Source organism: Haliotis rubra, unplaced genomic scaffold (genome assembly GCF_003918875.1).
Source record: "Haliotis rubra isolate DU_JTF1 unplaced genomic scaffold, ASM391887v1 Scf305, whole genome shotgun sequence".
Lineage (NCBI taxonomy): Eukaryota > Metazoa > Mollusca > Gastropoda > Lepetellida > Haliotidae > Haliotis > Haliotis rubra.
This window is the reverse complement of record NW_025766975.1, coordinates 302,985-323,336: the sequence shown is the minus strand read 5'-3', so window position 1 is coordinate 323,336 and position 20,352 is coordinate 302,985. Positions and strand designations below refer to the sequence as shown.

General features: G+C 40.2%; 1 protein-coding gene and 1 long non-coding RNA gene across 2 annotated transcripts in view; one reads left to right on the top strand and one right to left on the bottom strand.

Annotated features, from left to right (window-relative positions):
* LOC124282863 (RRP12-like protein) overlaps positions 1 to 20,352 on the bottom strand; it is a 54,816-nt gene that overhangs the window by 6,308 nt on the left and 28,156 nt on the right. The window contains 14 exon segments of the mRNA XM_046718900.1: positions 336 to 427; positions 2,937 to 3,094; positions 3,639 to 3,746; positions 4,559 to 4,670; positions 6,118 to 6,198; positions 8,771 to 8,929; positions 9,793 to 9,886; positions 11,556 to 11,623; positions 13,125 to 13,276; positions 14,001 to 14,112; positions 14,863 to 14,978; positions 15,539 to 15,660; positions 17,261 to 17,403; positions 17,569 to 17,604. Of these exon segments, the coding sequence (XP_046574856.1) occupies positions 336 to 427; positions 2,937 to 3,094; positions 3,639 to 3,746; positions 4,559 to 4,670; positions 6,118 to 6,198; positions 8,771 to 8,929; positions 9,793 to 9,886; positions 11,556 to 11,623; positions 13,125 to 13,276; positions 14,001 to 14,112; positions 14,863 to 14,978; positions 15,539 to 15,660; positions 17,261 to 17,403; positions 17,569 to 17,604 (1,553 nt within the window).
* Positions 19,068 to 19,804, top strand: LOC124282865. Its single transcript, XR_006900268.1, has 2 exons — positions 19,068 to 19,104; positions 19,700 to 19,804. It is a non-coding gene; the product is annotated as an uncharacterized LOC124282865 (long non-coding RNA).

The following is a 20,352-nucleotide window of genomic DNA, read 5'->3' as shown; positions in this document are numbered from 1 at the left end:
AACTGTACCCAGCAAAGTACCAATTATATGAGGGCCATCTGTAAATAATTAAGTCAGGACCAAACACTCCAGTGATAGATATCATGACAATTGTCACTGAAGACCAAATAAAGGTTTCTAACAGCAAATATAGTGTACTCTGAACACAATACCCAAAGAATTCACAAAGAGCACACCAACAATGACATCTGTCTTATGTAAACACACACCCTACAATTCTTATTATGGTTGTTGAACACCATGGCCTTAAGCAAAATTCCTGACATATAACAGCTAAGGACACAGAATTAAGGCTTGCTTCTTCACATGTCATGGCTGCTGAATCATACCCCTACCCGAACTTCCTGATAAGCTTGCTGTAGATCTGTTTGACACGTGTGTGGCAGTGATGACGGCAATCCTCCTTCATCCCCACAAGACTCGACACCTGCAAAGATTAAAAATGACATATGAACAGTTTGATATTTTTTGTTTAGGCCAGACCAATTTTATTTCTTGTTTTACGGATCTGCCGGTCGTATGTTTTCAAAAATAAGAAAAAAAATTAAAAATTAATTTTCCCCGCTCAAAATATAAATTTTAATATTTCATTGGCCAAAAATGTAAATGTGCAAGTGTTTTTTGTCCCATATATACTTTATAAATTGCCAAAAGTAAAAAACTTTCAGAATTAAAGGGAATATTACTTTGACTGGTGATTTTTATTTTTATTTGTTTTCCCTCCTGCCTTTAGGTTTTCTGAGGACAAAAATCCGTAAAACAAGAAATGAAATTGGTCTGGCCTTTACACTGCACGCAGCAACTTTCCAACAGTGATAGCAGCCTGTAAATGATCTTTTTTGTGAGTGATGCCCCACGCCATATGAACATGAGGTCACACTTTCATCCTAGTCACCCAGTCAACCTTGGATGGGTCATCCAGCATAGGCTACTTGGGGTCTGTTTTAACTAAGAATTCCCAAGAGGTTGTTTTTTAAAAGCATTTCATACATACTCAGGCGTCATGGCCTGATGTGGTAGAAAAGCTGAACGTCAAGCACTTAACAGACGCTTACCACTTTAATCAAATAGTTATGGTGCTAACAATCCTAAGATATCATGGATGAAGAGGGATCTTGTTTATTGATTTTTGGTTCCTTTTACCTCTTGCCACGCGTCCTGTCACACCTTGTCAACAGTGTGCGAAATAGTTTCCAAATAGTTTAGCTATACCTGACAGTTACTAGCCCACAAAATAATTCACTAGCCTGAAATTTGGATTTAAAAACTAAACAAAAGATTTTGAGTTTAGTTTTACGCCGCTTTTAGCAATATTCCAGCAACATCACGGCGGGGGACACCTGAAATGGGCTTCACACATTGTACCCATGTGGGGATTCGAACCTGGGTCTTCAGTGTCACGAGCGGATGCTTTAACCACTAGGCTACCCCACCGCCCCGGTGGTATCAAATGACAATAATTCAGTAACAGCAACTCTCAAATGTCAGGAGGAAGTTTTCTGTGGTCAAAATCCAGAAACAATGCACTAACTACCAACCTGATATTCCATTTATCAGTCACTGAGCCCAACCACCCAATCATGCTTTTGCAACCATTAAAACATTTGAGTGAGTGAATTTAGTTTTATGCCGCACTCAGCAATATTCCAGCTGTATGGCGACGGTCTGTAAATAATCGAGTCTGGACCAGACAATCCAGTGATCAACAGCATGAGTATTGATCTGTGCAATTGGGATCTGATGACATGCGTCAACCAAGTCAGCGAACCTGACCACCCGATCCCGTTAGTCGCCTCTTACGACAAGCATGTGTTACTGAAGATCAATATTCTAACCCGGACCATCATGGTCTTAAAACATTTGAAAAATTGTGACCAATTCTACAGACAACAAGCATTGTCACTAAGGTGACATAATCCCCCGCCGATAATTATCAAATCAAACTTAAAAAGTAATGAAAGTTTAAGATGAAGGTAAATGTCAACAAAAACATGACCAGTCAACCTCTCTTGATATCTTGCTCTTTAGTTGTTCAAACACACATATATTTTCAAGACTGACTTAGACCTTGACATGAATATCATAGTGTATGAAATATGCAAAAATAGTACTTAAGAAATTGCTTATTGAAAAACATTCAAGGGAAGTCTTGAAAGTCTATGAAGAAAATCCAGTGAACTGTTCTTGAAATATCTTGCTGACAATGCAGGTTAACATGCATCTTCAAAGTGTCATCGTGACCCTGAAAATTATGTGAAGGTCACCAAAATTGACTGAGCCCTGGGCCTTCTCTTGATGAAGCATGGTGTCAAATATGAAGAAAATCCAGTGAATATTTTTTGTGATATCTTGCTGACAATCTTAACATGCAATTTAACATGCTGAAATCTTCAAAGTGTCGCTGTGACCTTGAAAATCAAGTGAAGGTCACCAAAATCGACTGGGCCCTGCGCCTTCCCTGGATGAAGCTTGGTGTCAAATATGAAGAAACTCCAGTGAATAGTTCTTGAGGTATCTCCCTGACAAGCATAACATGCAGGTTAATATGCTGAAATCTTCAAAGTGTCTGTGACCTTGAAAATTAAGTGAAGGTCACCAATATTGACTGGGCCTTGCACCTTCCCTAGATAAAGCTTGGTGTCAAATATGAAGAAAATCCAGTAAACGGTTCTTGAGATAGCTTAACATGCAGGTAAAACGTTAAAGTCCCCTTGTGACCTTGAAATGAAGGTCTAAGTCACCAAACCTGACTGGGACCTTTCTTATACTGTGATGAAGCTAGGTACCAAATATGAAAAGAATCTAGTCAATGGTTCTTAAGATATTCCAATTCGTACATACGTCTGTACGTACGGATGGAGCCTAATACTATATCCCCCGATTCGCGCTAAACGTGCGGCGGGGGATAATAAACAGCAGCATAAGGTAGAACTGACCAGTGTCTTGAGTTGTCCTGCCAGTCTGGTCTCTGTGTAGGCTGACAGCATCACCTTGATGAAACTCAGGCCACTCTTGACCACCTCCCTTGTCTTGGACGACAGCAGCAGACACACACTCTCCACCAGCATGTCCAACAAGTCACTCGACACCTTGTCTGAAACACACCAACAGTAACAAAACTCAGTACCTAGTCAACGGGAGAAACACACCAGCAGATGGGAAGCTCAACACCTCGCCATGTAGATTTACACAGTAGAAAAACAGGTTTATGTTCCTCAAATTCAGAGAGTGAGTGAGTGAGTTTTACAATGGTCAGCATTGTGTGTGGTTGAAGTGTGTGAGTGGCTGAAGTGTGTGAGTGGTTGAAGTGAGTGAGTGAGTGAGTGAGTGAGTGAGTGAGTGAGTGGTGAGTGAGTGAGTGAGTGAGTGAGTTTAGTTTTATGCCACACTCAGCAATATTCCAGCCATATGGTGACAATCTGTAAATAATCGAGTCTGGACCAGACAATCCAGTGATCAACAGCATGAGAATCAACCTACGCAATTGGGATACCAAATCAGCGAGCCTGACCACCCGATCCCATTAGTCACCTTTACGACAAGCATGGGTTACTGAAAATCAATTCTAACCCGGATCTTCACAGGTATCCTCAAATTCAGAACATACTGATGTCAATGCTTAAAGGAATGACAGCTACCTTTATAACCATACAAGAGTCTGGTGAGTGCCAGGAGAGTTCCACTGATCATCTGTGGGGAGCCAGCAAGTCCTGCTAGAACCATCTTGAAAAAGTTGCCTACTGACTCTGCAAACAGCAAGGAAACAGTGTAAAAGTATGCACTGGAAATTCACTCCACAGCATCTGAAACCAACTTCCTTCTTAGTCACAGCATAACAGCAGTTTTTGAACATTTATTCAATTACCCTTTAGCCCATATGTAAACAAATGTGCTTCTGGGAAACATTGGAAGCATCACCCCTTCAACCAATCTTCCTCAATGAAAATTCACTGGAATATTTCACTAGTAATTCAACAATTCCATGTAAACCTGTGTAGGAGGTAACGTTGCAAACATTGCTGGTGAACTTGAAATTATACTATGATTTTTTTCAATCATGAATTGAAGTAGTGTAATCTATTGCTTGATGAGTTTCAAAGCATGTACAATGATGTTCCTGAAAGTGTTCCTGAAGTGTGGACCGCCTCCGTGGTGTAGTGGTTAGAGCGTCCGCCCGGAGAGCGGAAGGTCGTGGGTTCAATCCCCGACTGCGTCATACCAAAAGACGTTAAAATATGGTACTTGTTGGTCTCTGCCTGGCGCTCGGCATTAATGGGTACAACAAGGACTGGTCGGCTCGGAGTCAGCATAATGTGTCTGATTCGGGTATTCATGCTTCACTGCGGCATAGTATCTCAGTGGGCTAGCACTATAAAACCAACTTAAGCCTGGGCTAGTATAAGCAGCCGCACATACACATACACGCATGCACGTCGTCATATGAGCGAAATATTCTCAAGCACGTCATTAACCCAATTTCACCTCACCTCACCTGAAGTGTGTCTTAAAACACAAAAGAGTATGTGACAGACCTCTTTGATAGAATCAGAACAGTTACCTGACTCTGGCTTGTCCGGGTACCATCTGACCATTGTGTCTGCCATCACCATCAGTAGGTCGTAGGCAGCCACACGGGCCCTCTCTGCGATCTCTTTGGTACACAACATGGCCTGCAACACACACACACACACACATGTAACACACAAATCATGATATACCTGTAATTCTATTTCAATTCAGTTTTTCATAGTGGTACAAAATGGCATTTATGCCTTGGGGTCATCTGCCTTTGTGAGTTTGGACTTATTTCCCTTGTTTGTCATATCATTATTGGGTGAGGTGAGGTGAAATTGGGTTTAACGTCGTGCTTGAGAATATTTCGCTCATATGACAACGTGCATGCGTGTGTATGTTTATGTGCAGCTGCTTGTACTAGCCCAGACTGAAGCTGGTTTTATAGTGCTAGCCCACTGAGAGGCCATGCCGCAGTGAAGCATGAATACCCCACTCAGACACATTATACTGACTCCGAGCCGACCAGTCCTTGTTGTACCCATTAATGCCGAGCGCCAGGCAGGGACCAACAAGTAGCATATTTTTAACGTCTTTTGGTATGACGCAGTCGGGGATCGAATCCGACCTTCCGCTCTCCAGGCGGACGCTCTAACCACTACACCACGGATGCGGTTATATCCCTATTAAGAGCCAGCAGGCACTGTACATCAGTTTTACATAGTGGTACAAAATGGCATTTATGCCTTGGGGGTATCTGCCTTTGTGTGTATGGATTTATTTCCCTTGTTTATCCCTATCAGTAGCATCCTTGGTATTGCATGTTGTGATAATGTCACTGGCATCTGGCTGATATTATTTTAATTCATAGTCGATACTTTCACGCTATTCAGGGTCAGTAATTATGAAATCACAATGCAGTTAGATTGTGCCAGCTCTTTACATTCCTTCAAAGACTGGCCGCCTCTGTGGTGTAGTGGTTAGAGCATCCGGCTGTAGAGTGGAAGGTCGCTGGTTCGATCCCCGACCGCGTCATACCAAAAGACGTTAAAATATGGTACTTGTTGGTCCCTGCCTGGCGCTCGGCATTAATGGGTACAACAAGGACTGGTCGGCTCGGAGTCAGTATAATGTGTCTGAGTGGGGTATTCATGCTTCACTGCGGCATGTTATCTCAGTGGGCTAGCACTATAAAACCAGCTTAAGTCTGGGTTAGTACAAGCAGCCGCACATACACATACACACACATGCACGTCATCATATGAGCAAAATATTCTCAAGCACAACGTAAAAACCCAGTTTCACCTCACCTCATCTTCAAAGACTACATTGTTAAATTAATGAATAATAAAGTGTGTTCATCAATATTTCCTGAAACCGAAACTGAACACTTAGGCATCACCCACTGACTACTGTTTCCTGCTAACTGGTGTGCACATGTTGGGTAAATCTGCTCCTCCATTCTAATATGACATGAATGGAAACAGAAACAGAAACAGATGAACAAAAATCCTGCTGTAACTGCTGCTTGTGGCAAACTGGCAAAAACCATGAAAAATTCCATGATGAAATAACATTGGAAAATGGTTCCTCGAAACAACTGACCTCAGGTACAACAGCCAGGAAGAATTCCATGTGGGGCTTCTCAAGTTGTTGCAGGAGACTGATCAGACATCGCAGCCTAGGCTGGGAACAGATAAACAATGGTCAGCATTGTGTGTGGTTGAAGTGAGTGAGTGGTTGAAGTGGTTGAAGTGGTTTGAGTGAGTAAGTGAGTGAGTGAATGAGTGAGTTTAGTTTTACGCCGCACTCAGCAATATTCCAGCTATATGGCAATGACTGTAAGTAATCAAATCCGGACCAGACAATCCAGTGATCAACAGCATGAGCATCGATCTACGCAATTGAGACACATGTGTCAACCAAGTCAGAGAGCCTGACAACCCGATCCCTTTAGTTGCGTCTTACGACAACCATGGGTTACTGAAGATGAATTCTAACCATGATCTTCACGGGTCTGTGTGGTTGAAGACAGACAGTGGTAAGTATTATGTATGGTGGGAGACAAACAATTACTGGCATTATGTATGGTGGGAGACATACAATTACTGGCATTATGTATGGTGGGAGACATACAATTACTGGCATTATGTATGGTGGGAGACATACAATTACTGGCATTATGTATGGTGGGAGACATACAATTACTGGCATTATGTATGGTGGGAGACATACAATTACTGGCATTATGTATGGTGGACAGACATACATTATTACTGGCATTATGTATGGTGGGAGACATACAATTATGTATGGCATTATGTATGGTGGGAGACATACAATTACTGGCATTATGTATGGTGGGAGACATACAATTACTGGCATTATGTATGGTGGGAGACATACAATTACTGGCATTATGTATGGTGGGAGACATACAATTACTGGCATTATGTATGGTGGGAGACATACAATTACTGGCATTATGTATGGTGGGAGACATTACTGGCATTATGTATGGTGGGAGACATACAATTACTGGCATTATGTATGGTGGGAGACATACAATTACTTACTCTGCATTATGTATGGTGGGAGACATACAATTACTGGCATTATGGTGGAGACATACAATTACTGTATGGTGGGATTATGGCATTATGTATGGTGGGGACATACAATTACTGGCATTATGTATGGTACAATTACTGGCATTATGTATGGTGGGAGACATACAATTACTGGCATTATGTATGGTGGGAGACATACAATTACTGGCATTATGTATGGTGGGAGACATACAATTACTGGCATTATGTATGGTGGGGAGACATACATGTATGGTACTGGCATTATGTATGGTGGGAGACATACAATTACATACAATTACTGGCATTATGTATGGTGGGAGACATACAATTATGTGGTGGGATTATATGTATGGTTATGGAGACATACAATTACTGGCATTATGTATGGTGGGAGACATACAATTACTGGCATTATGTATGGTGGGAGACATACAATTATTGGCATTATGTATGGTGGGAGACATACAATTACTGGCATTATGTATGGTGGGAGACATACAATTATTGGCATTATGTATGGTGGGAGACATACAATTATTGGCATTATTATGTATGGTGGGAGACAAACAATTACTGGCATTATGTATGGTGGGAGACATACAATTATTATTATGTGTTACTGGCATTATGTATGGTGGGAGACATACAATTACATTATGTATGGTGGGAGACATTATGTTATGTATGGTGGGAGACATACAATTACTGGCATTATGTATGGTGGGAGACAAACAATTACTGGCATTATGTATGGTGGGGAGACATTATGTATGGTGGGAGACAATTACTGGCATTATGTATTATGTATGGTGGGAGACAAACAATTATACAATTACTGGCATTATGTATGGTGGGAGACAAACAATTATTGGCATTATGTATGGTGGGAGACAAACAATTATGTATGGCATTATGTATGGTGGGAGACATTATGGCATGGGTGGGAGACAAACAATTACTGGCATTATGTATGGTGGGAGACAAACAATTACTGGCATTATGTATGGTGGGAGACAAACAATTATTGGCATTATGTATGGTGGGAGACATACAATTACTGGCATTATGTATGGTGGGAGACAAACAATTACTGGCATTATGTATGGTGGGAGACAAACAATTACTGGCATTATGTATGGTGGGAGACAAACAATTATTGGCATTATGTATGGTGGGAGACAAACAATTATTGGCATTATGTATGGTGGGAGACAAACAATTACTTGGCATTATGTATGGGGAGACAAACAATTATGTATGGAAACAATTACTGGCATTATGTATGGTGGGAGACATACAATTACTGGCATTATGTATGGTGGGAGACAAACAATTACTGGCATTATGTATGGTGGGAGACAAACAATTACTGGCATTATGTATGGTGGGAGACAAACAATTACTGGCATTATGTATGGTGGGAGACATACAATTACTGGCATTATGTATGGTGGGAGACATACAATTACTGGCATTATGTATGGTGGGAGACAAACGAATTATTGTATTACGTGCCTAAATATCGGTATATCCCTCGCTCTCGTTTGGGAAATACCAACATTTAGGCACTCGTGTCGTAAACATAGTATGACATGGGCACTCATATAATGTCCTCTATGTATGTAACTGATCATCACGGTTACGTTTCATTGTGTGTGGCTACTCACAGCCTTGGACGCTGGACTGGACTTGGCTAACGATGTCACAAGCAATTGCTGGACTTTCTTCAGATGTTTCTTTGTGAACTTCTGACTCTCAGGAGACTTGCCCGAGCAGATTTCTTGCAGGACCCGGTATGACTTTTTCTGTAGCGTTTTTTCCGTGCTCTGTAAGTGACATCAAATGCAGAGTGAGTGAGTGAGTGAGTGAGTTTAGTTTTACGCCTCACTCAGCAATATTGACAGAGACATCTTAATGGTTTCACCCATGTCTCTGAAGTAATCAATTTGTAGTTAGTCCTACAGAACATAACAAATATATCACCACCATCAGTTTTAATAGCAATATTTCAGCTACATGATGTCAGTCTGGAGATTGACATCGTGAACATCGATCTATGCATCTGGGATACGATGACATGTGTCAACCAAGTCAGAGAGCCTGACCACCCAATCCCGTTAGTCGCCTCTTACGACAAGCATGGGTGCCTGAAGACTTCACGGGTCGAGATGATAAAAGAGCTTACTTGACCTAGATATCTTAATGGTTTCACCCATATTTCTGTAGTATGATTTGTAGTTAGACAGAACAAGTCAAATATATCACTACTATCAGTTTCATTCATTTCCAGATGAAATTCTGAAAGATGGATCAGAATCCCCCCTAAAATGATACCAGTCAATGAGCACAACCAGAATAAGATTTTTACCTAATCCCTGCATACATTTGTGTTTGTTTGTTGCTTACAATGCACTCAGCAATATTCCAGTTACATAATATCAGTCTGTATAAACAATCAAATCTGGACCAGACAATCCAGTGACTGATATCATGAGCATTGATCTACGCAACTGGTAAACAATCACTTGTGTCCAACCAAATCAGCGAGTCTGACAAAAAACCGATTCCATTGGTCATCTCTTACAACATGTATGGGTTGTTGAAGACCAATTCAAACCTGGATCTTCACGTGTTACACAAGTTCGTAGTCTCGGGCTAGTGGACAAGCATGAATTTAGAGTAAACTCACCGTCAGGTTTGGAACAGACAAATCAAAAGCTGTCTTCAGCTGGTCTTCACCAACAGATGACACTAAAACTATCAACAAGTCAGTCAAAGCAAGTCTGCAACAAACAATCAATAAATATTAATACTGTAAAGGTATTATATTTCACTCAGGTTTTATTTTCGCTTTCACGCATAGTGTAAACATTTTAGCCGAGCGAAAATTTATACATCGCTAATAAACCTGTCATTCATTCAGTCTAGCCACGCCGCCCTGAGTTGTTACCATAACACATCAAGTTTGAAGACAGAAATCTCACGGGAATCTTAAAATGGCGACTGATAGTAGCATAAAGAATCACACTTAACTGTAAACTGTAATGGATTTCAAACAATCAGTAAATCAGGGGTGGAAATAACTTTAAAATTGCTAGTGTACTCCGTACAGTGGCACATGTAAAATCACTTGCCCTGATAATTTTTCCACTATACCCGCCGTTTTCTTGTTGATTTTTTAAATAAACAACATAATTAACATTGGAATATCAACTGGACACCGGTACAGTGTGATAAACAAATTTGCTTGCCCGACAGAAAAAAACACTGGACTCGGGCGTCGGGCAATGGGTTATTTCCACCCCTGTAAATGTTAATACCCATGATGACTTGAGCTGTGAATGGACTTTGCACCTGTGTACTTTCAGTTTTAGCAAGTTCACATCGAGTCACATCAAACATCACTTTCCAAGATCATCACGATTGGCTGAAATATTGCCATGTGACGTTAAATAATAATAACTCACTCACTCACTTTCCAAGACTGATTTCTCTTCATGAATAAAGCATCATCTACTAATCCTACTTTAACCATTTGCACATGTCCACATTCAAACTGTTTGTTTGTTTGTCAGTCTAAGTAAACTTAGGCTCAGTATTATTCGTTACACTGCTATACAGAGTCTAACAAAACCTAGTAGAAGGTCACGTTAGCTGACCTTTTGGACTGACCAATCAGAACACAGCTTACCAAATCGCGAAAGGTTCACATTTGCACATACCGTTTGAACCTTTACCTAAAAACTCCAACGATTCTGAATGCTATTTTCTGCACAATCGCTTCCGAGTGATACAATGGAGGACGCAATGAGTAAACAATAGCGTTTTTGTCAATATTCAAGGATGTCATCTTGAGGAAATATAAGCTAATAGTAACCATGTCATTAGAAACCCCTAAGCGTATATACTGCAGGTCAAATATCTGTGTTTCATGCAGATTTTCGTTGGTTGATAGATTAGTGTCAGCGACCAGGGAAGAGAAAATCCAAAAACAGTTTTGTAAGTCCCTGCCAATCCTAACAAGTAGTCGTTGTCTGATTGGCTAAATCCGTTTGGCCGTCTTGCATTTGATTGGACGGTCATAGGTCGCTCAAAGGTTAGCTGACGCGACCTTCTACTAGGTTTTGTTAGACTCAGTATAGCAGTGTAACGAATAATACTGAGCCTAAGTTTACTTAGACTGTTTGTTTTTTGTTTGTTTGTTTGTTTGTTTGTTTGTATCAATCATACAGGGTACAATGACATGCAATCAAGCAAGACACCTGGCCTAACCACTAGACCTATTGCCACTTACAGCCAGCACAGGTAGCTGGGGGTGAATGTCTAACCTTCCATTCCGAGGGGATTCATTAATTCAGAAAATGAACACCCAGTCATCTATATAACAATAATCACAATACTATTCAAAGAATGAAACAAATATCAAACAATTTTGACAAAGTCGTCACTGACCTTTTTACCACTGTAGAGTCTTCTTCATCCATCTTTGAACAACACTTGTCAAAAAATGATATCACCAGCTGAAACAAAAACAAAGTGGACGTGTTCAAATCAGTGATGATATATTTAAGAATGACCTCTCCTCCAAAAACATTCCTGTTGCACACATCCTATTATACTTTCCCAGAAGCGGACATATCCCGGTCAGGAATGTCGGCAAGTATTGTAACCAAAACCAAATCTGATCAGAATATTCAAAATCAACCACATTAAATATGCACCAATTTATACTATAGTCGGTTTGGCTCAAAGCGGACCGATGAATTGCAATTTAACTCGAAAACTTATAAACATAAAATACTCAATGAAACACTGATCATAATGAAAATGTCAGACCAACTCTGAAAGGTGTTTGCAGAATTTATGTCCTAAAAATAAAAAAGATGTTTAACAAACTATCATTAAAATATCGACACAGTTCACTATTTGTTACGAGGGAGGAGTGCAGAGAAAGGGACAGCCGGGTCTGCGAGAAAGGATGGAGACAACACAGCACAGGTTAATGAATCAATAACTTTGTCGGCACTTGTGCATTCCTGCTAACACCTGGCTGTCCCTTTCTCTGCACTCCTCCCTCGTAAAGCGGATAACTGTGTCAATATTTTAATGATAGTTTGTTAAACAACTTTTTTAATTTTAGAACATAAATTATGCAAACAAATCACGGAGTGATTATGATCAGCGTTTCAATGAATATTATATGTTTATTAGTTTTTGAGTTAGATTGCAATTCATCGGTCCGCTTTTGAGCCAAACGCCCTATACAAAGGAAAACGATTTTTAACCTTCTTGAGAACATAAGAGGACAGTATTTTAGTGGTGACCCTGTCATCAAAATGTCAATCAGAAATTAATATTAATTAATATATTAATCATTAACTGTATTCAGTATTTGTGCCCTGAAGATCTTATTATTTTTGCAGTATTCTAACACTAATTGAATAGAAGGTCACAAGCAGTATTATACAAAGCATTGATGACATGGTTTGTATATGGTCTATCTGTATTGGACATATAGCGGGAATACCAAAACCAAACAAACTGCTTGGCATTGGAACAGTATGTTGTCCCAAAATTATCTGTCTACTTAGAGAAATAACAATGGCACTAACTTAACTGTGGTGGTGGTGGAATTGGGTTTAACATCGTGCTTGAGAATATTTCGCTCATATGACGACATGCATGTGTGTGTATGTGTATGTGCGGCTGCTTGTACTAGCCCAGACTGAAGCTGGTTTTATAGTGCTAGCCCACTGAGATACCATGCCGCAGTGAAGCTTGAATACCCCACTCAGACACAGTATACAGACTCCGAGCCGACCAGTCCTTGTTGTACCCAGTAATGCCGAGCGCCAGGCAGGGACCAACAAGTACCATATTTTAACGTCTTTTGGTATGAGGCGGCCGGGGATCGAACCCGCTCCAGGCAGACGCTCTAACCACTACACCACGGAGGCGGTCCTTTCTAACTTAACTAACTCAGCCATACAGTGTAATCATCAGTCAGAAAGCAGGACTCACCTGTTTATCACAGATCTGCGTGTAGGCCCGGACTGTCTCTAGCACCGCCAGTCTCTGAGCCTTGTCTCTCGTCTCTTCATCTTGTGTGAACAGGTTGAAGAGAATAGGGAGGAAGTTTTTCCCAAACCTGGCCAACTCGGCCTTGTTGATGTCTGGAATATGTGGATACACACATCAGAAGAGTTTACTGGTAACATTGAAATGTATAAACATATATGAAAGTGTCTTACACAAAAAAAGTCTGACTGGCAAACTATTGACTTGCCTTTGCATGTGTTTGTGATGGCAATTAAACACCGGGTCTGGCTCACACAGTGAGTTGCTAGTTTCGGATGACATGTTCCCTTACACAGTTTCTTTGTTATTTTACTCCGCACTCAGCAAAATTCGAGCTAAATGACGCTTGTCTGTAAATAATCAGGTCAGGACCAGACATTCCAATGATCAACATCATTAGCATCAATCTACACAATTGGGATACAATGATATGTGTTAACCAAGTCAGCCTGACCACCCGATCACACAAGTTGCCATTTACGATAAGCATGGGTTGCTGAAGATCATTTCTAACCCGGATCTTCACTGGTCTCACGATCACTGACATATTACAGTCTTTTCTTATTCTGAGTGTAAACTTTTGCTGACATGTCTCACAGTTCTTTTATGATTAGTAGGCCTGAGATGAGAGAACTATCTCACACAATCATTATAGTGGTACAGGCATCATTGCTTAAAACTTCCACACAGACGTCTGGCAGTATCCTCTTCCCAAGTCAAGGGAGTTAACTCATTTAATAGGGTCTAGTTACCCTTACACAACCAGGCTAAAATTGAATCTAGTAGAGAATACAATAAGGAATCTTTAAGTGTGTTTACCATTGTCCAGGTTCTGCGTGATGAGTGACCTCAGAGAGGCCATGACCTTCATACGAAGGTCAGGCCTCTCCGATATGGCACTGCCAAGTACTTTCGCAATGCCTTTGAAGGACTGTAACCAAAAAGTGCAAAAATGTAAAGATGACACAACATTGATGGTTATGACACAATCTAAAGCACAACCATGTCATATCACAAGATCTCCTGGCAAGACTGACATGGCTGAACTGAGAATTCATTTTTTCAAAAAGATTTTTCTAACAATAGTAACAAAGTGTTCACTCAAAAATGCAGCAAAACATTTTCAAACAGTCTTTGTTTAACATTTTGTGTTTAATCTTTGGTACTAAGTCTACACTAAACAAGAACATATGATTTGCTTGGGCGAAAAGGGAGAGAGTGACAAGTAAGGCTGGTCACATGACTGTTTGCGCGGGAAAAGGACAAAAGGGAGGTAACTTGTGGGTGAGTGTATTTTTACGTCCGCTTCGGGAACTTCAAGGGATTCAAGTGTTCCACTTCCAATCGAAAAGGAAAGGGAGATAAGCAAAAGATCATGAGTCAGGATAAGAAAAAATATATGATTTGCATCTAATGTTGTTTAACACTGCACTCAGCAATATATCACTTACATGGCGGCAGTATGTATATTATAGAATCTATACCACTCAATTATGTGATGGAAAATGTGAGCCACCATGACATATAAAATCAAGCAAGTCACTAAGCCTGACCACCCACCATGTAGTTATCTTCTGGACAGCCTAGTTTCCTGGGTACCTGCAACCCAGAATCCCCGGGGTCACAACACAGTTTGCAGTACAGGTGCTATTGTCAGCTTAACAGAAGAAGTCGGACATACCTGTGCAATGTCTGTCGGGTGTTTAAAGAATCCAGGCAACAAGGACCAGATCTGTTGTTGTAACGCCTCATAGCTCTTGGCTGCCACCACATTCTGGTCCTCAGCACACTGCTGGGCTGTGGAAGGGAAGGACAAGGTCTAGTGGTTGGACAGTAGGGAGGTCTTGTATTATTAGTAAATAGGGGTGTCGCGATACGCGAATGTATCGATGCATCGATACATTTTTACTGACGATCAATACGCGATATATGCTTGCGTGTATCGATTCCTATTTTAAAACTTTATCGATTCAATTTTTTATGCTATATCCATCTCCTTCAAAGTCTTGATAGTAAAATTATACGAGACCGCTCCGATAAATAGATGTAGCTAGCTTTACTTAAAAAATAGGTTGGAAACTAACAGCTTTTGTGATTGGCTTGACTATTTTGATGGACCAATCAGCGAGCGCGTACGTTGCCGGTAAGGTAATGCTATGAAAAGGCGCGAAAATTATGTATCGCGATACGTATCGTATCGTGACCTTAAAATCGTGATACGTATCGTATCGTGAGATTGGTGTATCGTGACACCCCTATTAGTAAAGCAATATCAATGCAAGGACACTCTGGGCTGGACACAGTGTACTGACTTGGGAACATTCCCCATTATTCTCCCTTCCCTATCTCCCCCTCACCTCTCTGTCTGAACCGTGCTGCTAGAGGCAGGAAGTACGATGTGAAGAAGCCCAGCTCTGTGTTGCTGACATTGTCACGGAACACTGGAATCAGCCAACTCCGAGGGAAGTCTGGGTCATCTCTGGGACAAACAAACATCCACTGAAAAACATCCACTGACAAACACGCCAACACTGAATCAAGGTAATACAGAGCAATGAATGTTTCTGTGTTTACAATAAAATCAATTTGATTAGTCACCATTTTATACCAATTTTAGCAATATTCCAGAAATATCACAGAGGGGAACACACATTGTACCCATGTTGGGAATCGAGCCAAAGTCTTCGACATAACGAGCAAAGGCTTTAACCACTAGGCTATGTTCATATATACTTCCCATCAAAAGTTTTGACTCACTAGTGTAAATGTAGCCACTTACTTCAGTCAACTGTTCTAAAGTAGATTTTGCAAAATATTCCATACTATTTAAAGGTACTGTTTACACGTAAACTGATGTCTTGTAAAACAAATTCGTAACGTTGAAAAGATTATTGTCATGAGTTCAATAAATGGTGAAACTTGGCAAATTATTAACAAAAACTCAACGCCAAAACGCAGCTGTTCACATGCACGATATTTTCACATGCTTTTCAGTAATTTGATGCATGATCCTCGTGCAACCCATATGCATAAGGTTTTCAGTTGGTTCCCCAACTTTGTAGAGAAATTCATCTTCGATGTAACCATATATATATACATAACACATAGTGACTTCTTTAAGTGAGTCTAAACTTTTGATGGGTGGTATAGTATGATGATAACCAATGCAACCAAATTTTGCATTTGGTACTGTGGATATCTGAGGACAAAGCCTCATTTGATCCAGTAAGATTTATTTTAACATTTAACAAGAAGACAAAGTCATCAATATCCCCCGCAACGGCAAAATACTCTTTATGAATATGTCTACTAATTATGATTATGTCAAATGTTTTGGAGTGAATACAGCAAAGTGGAAGGAGAGTATTGAAAAGTTTTAAGATCTGCTCCAGAAAGGAGCACTACCACCAAATTCAGTTGAAGCCTAACTTGTTGCCATGGAAAATGCAACAAGATGACATCCTCATAGTCACAGCCTAAGTCATGTTTCCATGGAAACCACAAAAAATACAATTCATATCTGGGTCTAACCCCCAAAAGGCACATCTAGGGATCATGCTTGATATGTGTACCAAGTCTGATGAAGCTAGCATGTATAGTTTAGGAGATCTGATCCGGACAAGATGACAATAAGTCACGTTTCCATGGCAACAGCCACAAATAAAATTCATATTTGGGTCTAACCCCCAAAAGGCACATCTAGGGATCATGCTTGGTATGTGTACCAAGTTTGATGAAGCTATCATGTATAGTTTGGAAGATCTGCTCCAGACAAGATGACATCCTCATAGTTACAGCCTAAGTCATGTTTCCATGGAAACCACAAAAAATAAAATTCCTATCTGGGTCTAACCCCAAAAGGCACATCTAAGGATAATGGTTGATATGTGTACCAAGTTTGGTTAAGATATCACCAATAGTTTAGGGGATATGCTTCGGACAAAGTGTGACGGACGCATGGACAGACACACGGACGCACGGATGGAACTCGTTTCTATATCCCCCGCAACTTCGTTGTTGCGGGGGATAATAATCAAGATTCAGTGTGCAGTCAAGCCGTAAGTGTAGCGATATCTTACCCATCACCAGAAATCTGAAGAGGTACAGCTTCAAGAAAGAGACGAGGTCCCATGGCCTTAACTGCTGACCCCAAAGCCATGTCAAGGTCAACTCTGAAGGCGAAATGTGGTGTTTCCCTCAGATCTGCCATGGACAGGAGACACTACAAGAAAAATGTCATAACCACTAAAAAACAGCAGGATTAATAGCAGTAGGTGAGTGATTGAATACCAATTGCATCATCAATCTTTTACCGGGTCCTGATCAACAAGTAAGGGAGATTATTTACTGCCATCTACATCTTTTAGCAACATGAAAGAGTACTTACTTTCTTCAAGAGAGAGTGACATGGTTTCCCAAATGCCTGAAAGGACAATGAAAGACGACAGCTTAAGAAAAAGCATCAATTAATCCAAAGAAATGACAAAAAGTTATCCCTAGCAATATGCGCACATCTCATTCTTGGACACAAGTTTTAAGAAAAATTACCATTTTTATATATGGTGCAAATAGTTGACAATAGCAATCACCTGTACAGACATTTTCCCCCTGACGTAGTGCTTCTTTCAAGCAATGAAAACCAAATGAAATAATCCAATAAACATGATAAAATACTACAACAATATTTCTAAGTTCCCTTAGAAATCTCACTGATTAATCGTGAATCCATCAGTAAGACATTACTTCTATAAACATAGATACAATGATTCTGAACCAGATATCAATGATTCAATTTCACTACAAATTAAAACAAAATAAAACTGATGGAAAATGTAAACATAGAAAACAGTTTCATCATGTTAAAACAGGACCAGCTAGAAACTCTGAGGTGTAAGATGCTCTACACTAAGGTGACATAATCCCCTGCCGCAAATTATCAAATCAAACTTTAAAATTAATGAAAGTGAAGGTTGTAGTTTAAGATGAAGTTAAATGTCAACAAAAACATGACCAGTCAACCTCTCTTGATATCTTACTCTGTAGTTGTTCAAACATACAAATATTTTCAAGACTCACTTTGACCTTGACATGAATGTCATGGTGTATGAAATATGCAAAAATAGTAAAAAGGCCAGATCAATTTTATTTTTTGTTTTACGGATCCGCCGGTCGTATTTTTTCAAGAATAAGTAAAAAATAAAAATTAATTTTCCCTGCTCAAAAAATAAATTTTAATATTTTTATTGGCCACAAATGTAAATGTGCAAGAAAATGTTTTTAGATTGTTTTTTGCCCCATATATGCTTATGAATTGTCAAAAGTTAATTACTTTTTAGAATTTAAAAGGAATATTACTTTGACTGGTGATTTTTATTTTTATTTTTTTCCCCTCCTGCCTTTAAGTTTTCCGAGAATAAAAATCTGTAAAATAAGAAATGAAATTGATCTGGCCTAAAGAAATTGCTTATCAAAAAACATTCAAGAGAAGTCTTGAAAGTCTATGAAGAAACTCCAATGAACCGTTCTTGAGATATCTTGCTGACAATCTTAACATGCAGGTTAACATGCTGAAATTTTCAAAGTGTCGCTGTGACCATGAAAATTAGGTGAAGGTCACCAAAATCGACTGGGTCTTGCACCTTCCCTAGATGACACTTGGTATCAAATATGAAGAAAATCCAGAGAATGGTTCTTGAGATATCTTGCTGACAATCTTAACATGCAGGTTAACATGATGAAATTTTCAAAGTGTTGCTGTGACCATGAAAATTATGTGAAGGTCACCAAAATCGACTGGACTCTGTGCCTCTCCTTGATGAAGCTTGGTGTCGAACATGAAGACATGAGTCATCAGAAGATGACATATCCCCCTGGCCCCGACATATTTGAAAGAACAAATCCTCTGACAGTTAAGTAAAGTCCAGTGGCTGTCCATATGTCGGGCGTAAATTCTAGTCCGGGCGTAAGTAAAATGTGCGCCCGGGTGTAACATTAAGCCGGTATGCGCTCTATATTTATGCCACCTACCCTGCAGGCATAAGCCAGACGTAGCCCTGTAATGGCGTCAGTCGCATACCGATATCGCAGACAACAGTTCTACAGAAACCGTATATTTAGAGAAAGGTCAAACCCTTTAGAAATATACAGACGACCCTGATCTGTACAGAAGATTTAGATTCAGGAAAATTGACATTTTCATGATAGTGGATACAATCGGAGGTGATAATGATAATTGCTCCTACAGCAGTTCCACCCTTACCCCAGAAATGCAGGTACTTGCAGCCTTAAAGTTTAACGCTACAGGATCATTTGTTTCGCGCCTTTTCCCGGTGGTTGAAACACGTTTGAAAATCTAAAAATAGCACACTGCGCCTCGACATAAATCCATTACACCGGACATAGTAACGTCTAGGCTTAACCGACGTTGTGCATGACGTGTAAGAGCAGGGCCCTGCTAAGCCCGATGTAGTGTGTTACGCCTGACGTTAGCTACGCCCGACATGTGCATACGGCCACAGCTTGAGTTTTTTTAGAATAAGTCCAAATCGTTTACATGGTAATCATGAAAAATATAAATGCCAAAAATCTGTAAATAGCAAAAGGCACCACTTTGGGATCTGCCTCACATATCTGCCAAGTTTTTTTGAAAGATATGAAGAAGTTTTCAAGTTGTGCTCTGGAAACGAAACTCACCCCTCCCTTTTGAGACTAAGTCCAAAACGTTTCTATGGAAACCAAGAAAGATAAATATGACAAAAATAATGCAAATAGCAAAAGGCACCACTTTAGGTTCTGTTTGATACATATATACCAATTTTTGTCGAAACATTTTGAACGGTTTTTGAGTTATGCTCCGCAAACAAAATGATTACGGACGGACGAGAGACGGACGAGACGGCAACTATATCCCCTCGGCATGTAAAAGTCTTGTGAACGGTTCTTGAGATATCTCGCTGACAGGGGCAAAACGTTAAAGTCCCCTTGTGACCTTGAAATGAAGGTCAAGGTCACCAAACCTGACTGGGACCTTTCACATACTGTGATGAACCTAGGTACCAAATATGCAAAGAATCTAGTCAACGGTCCTTAAGATATTCCAAATCGTAGGTACAGACGGGCGGACGGACTGAGTCTGATACTACAACCCCGCTTTGCGCTAAACGTGCAGCAC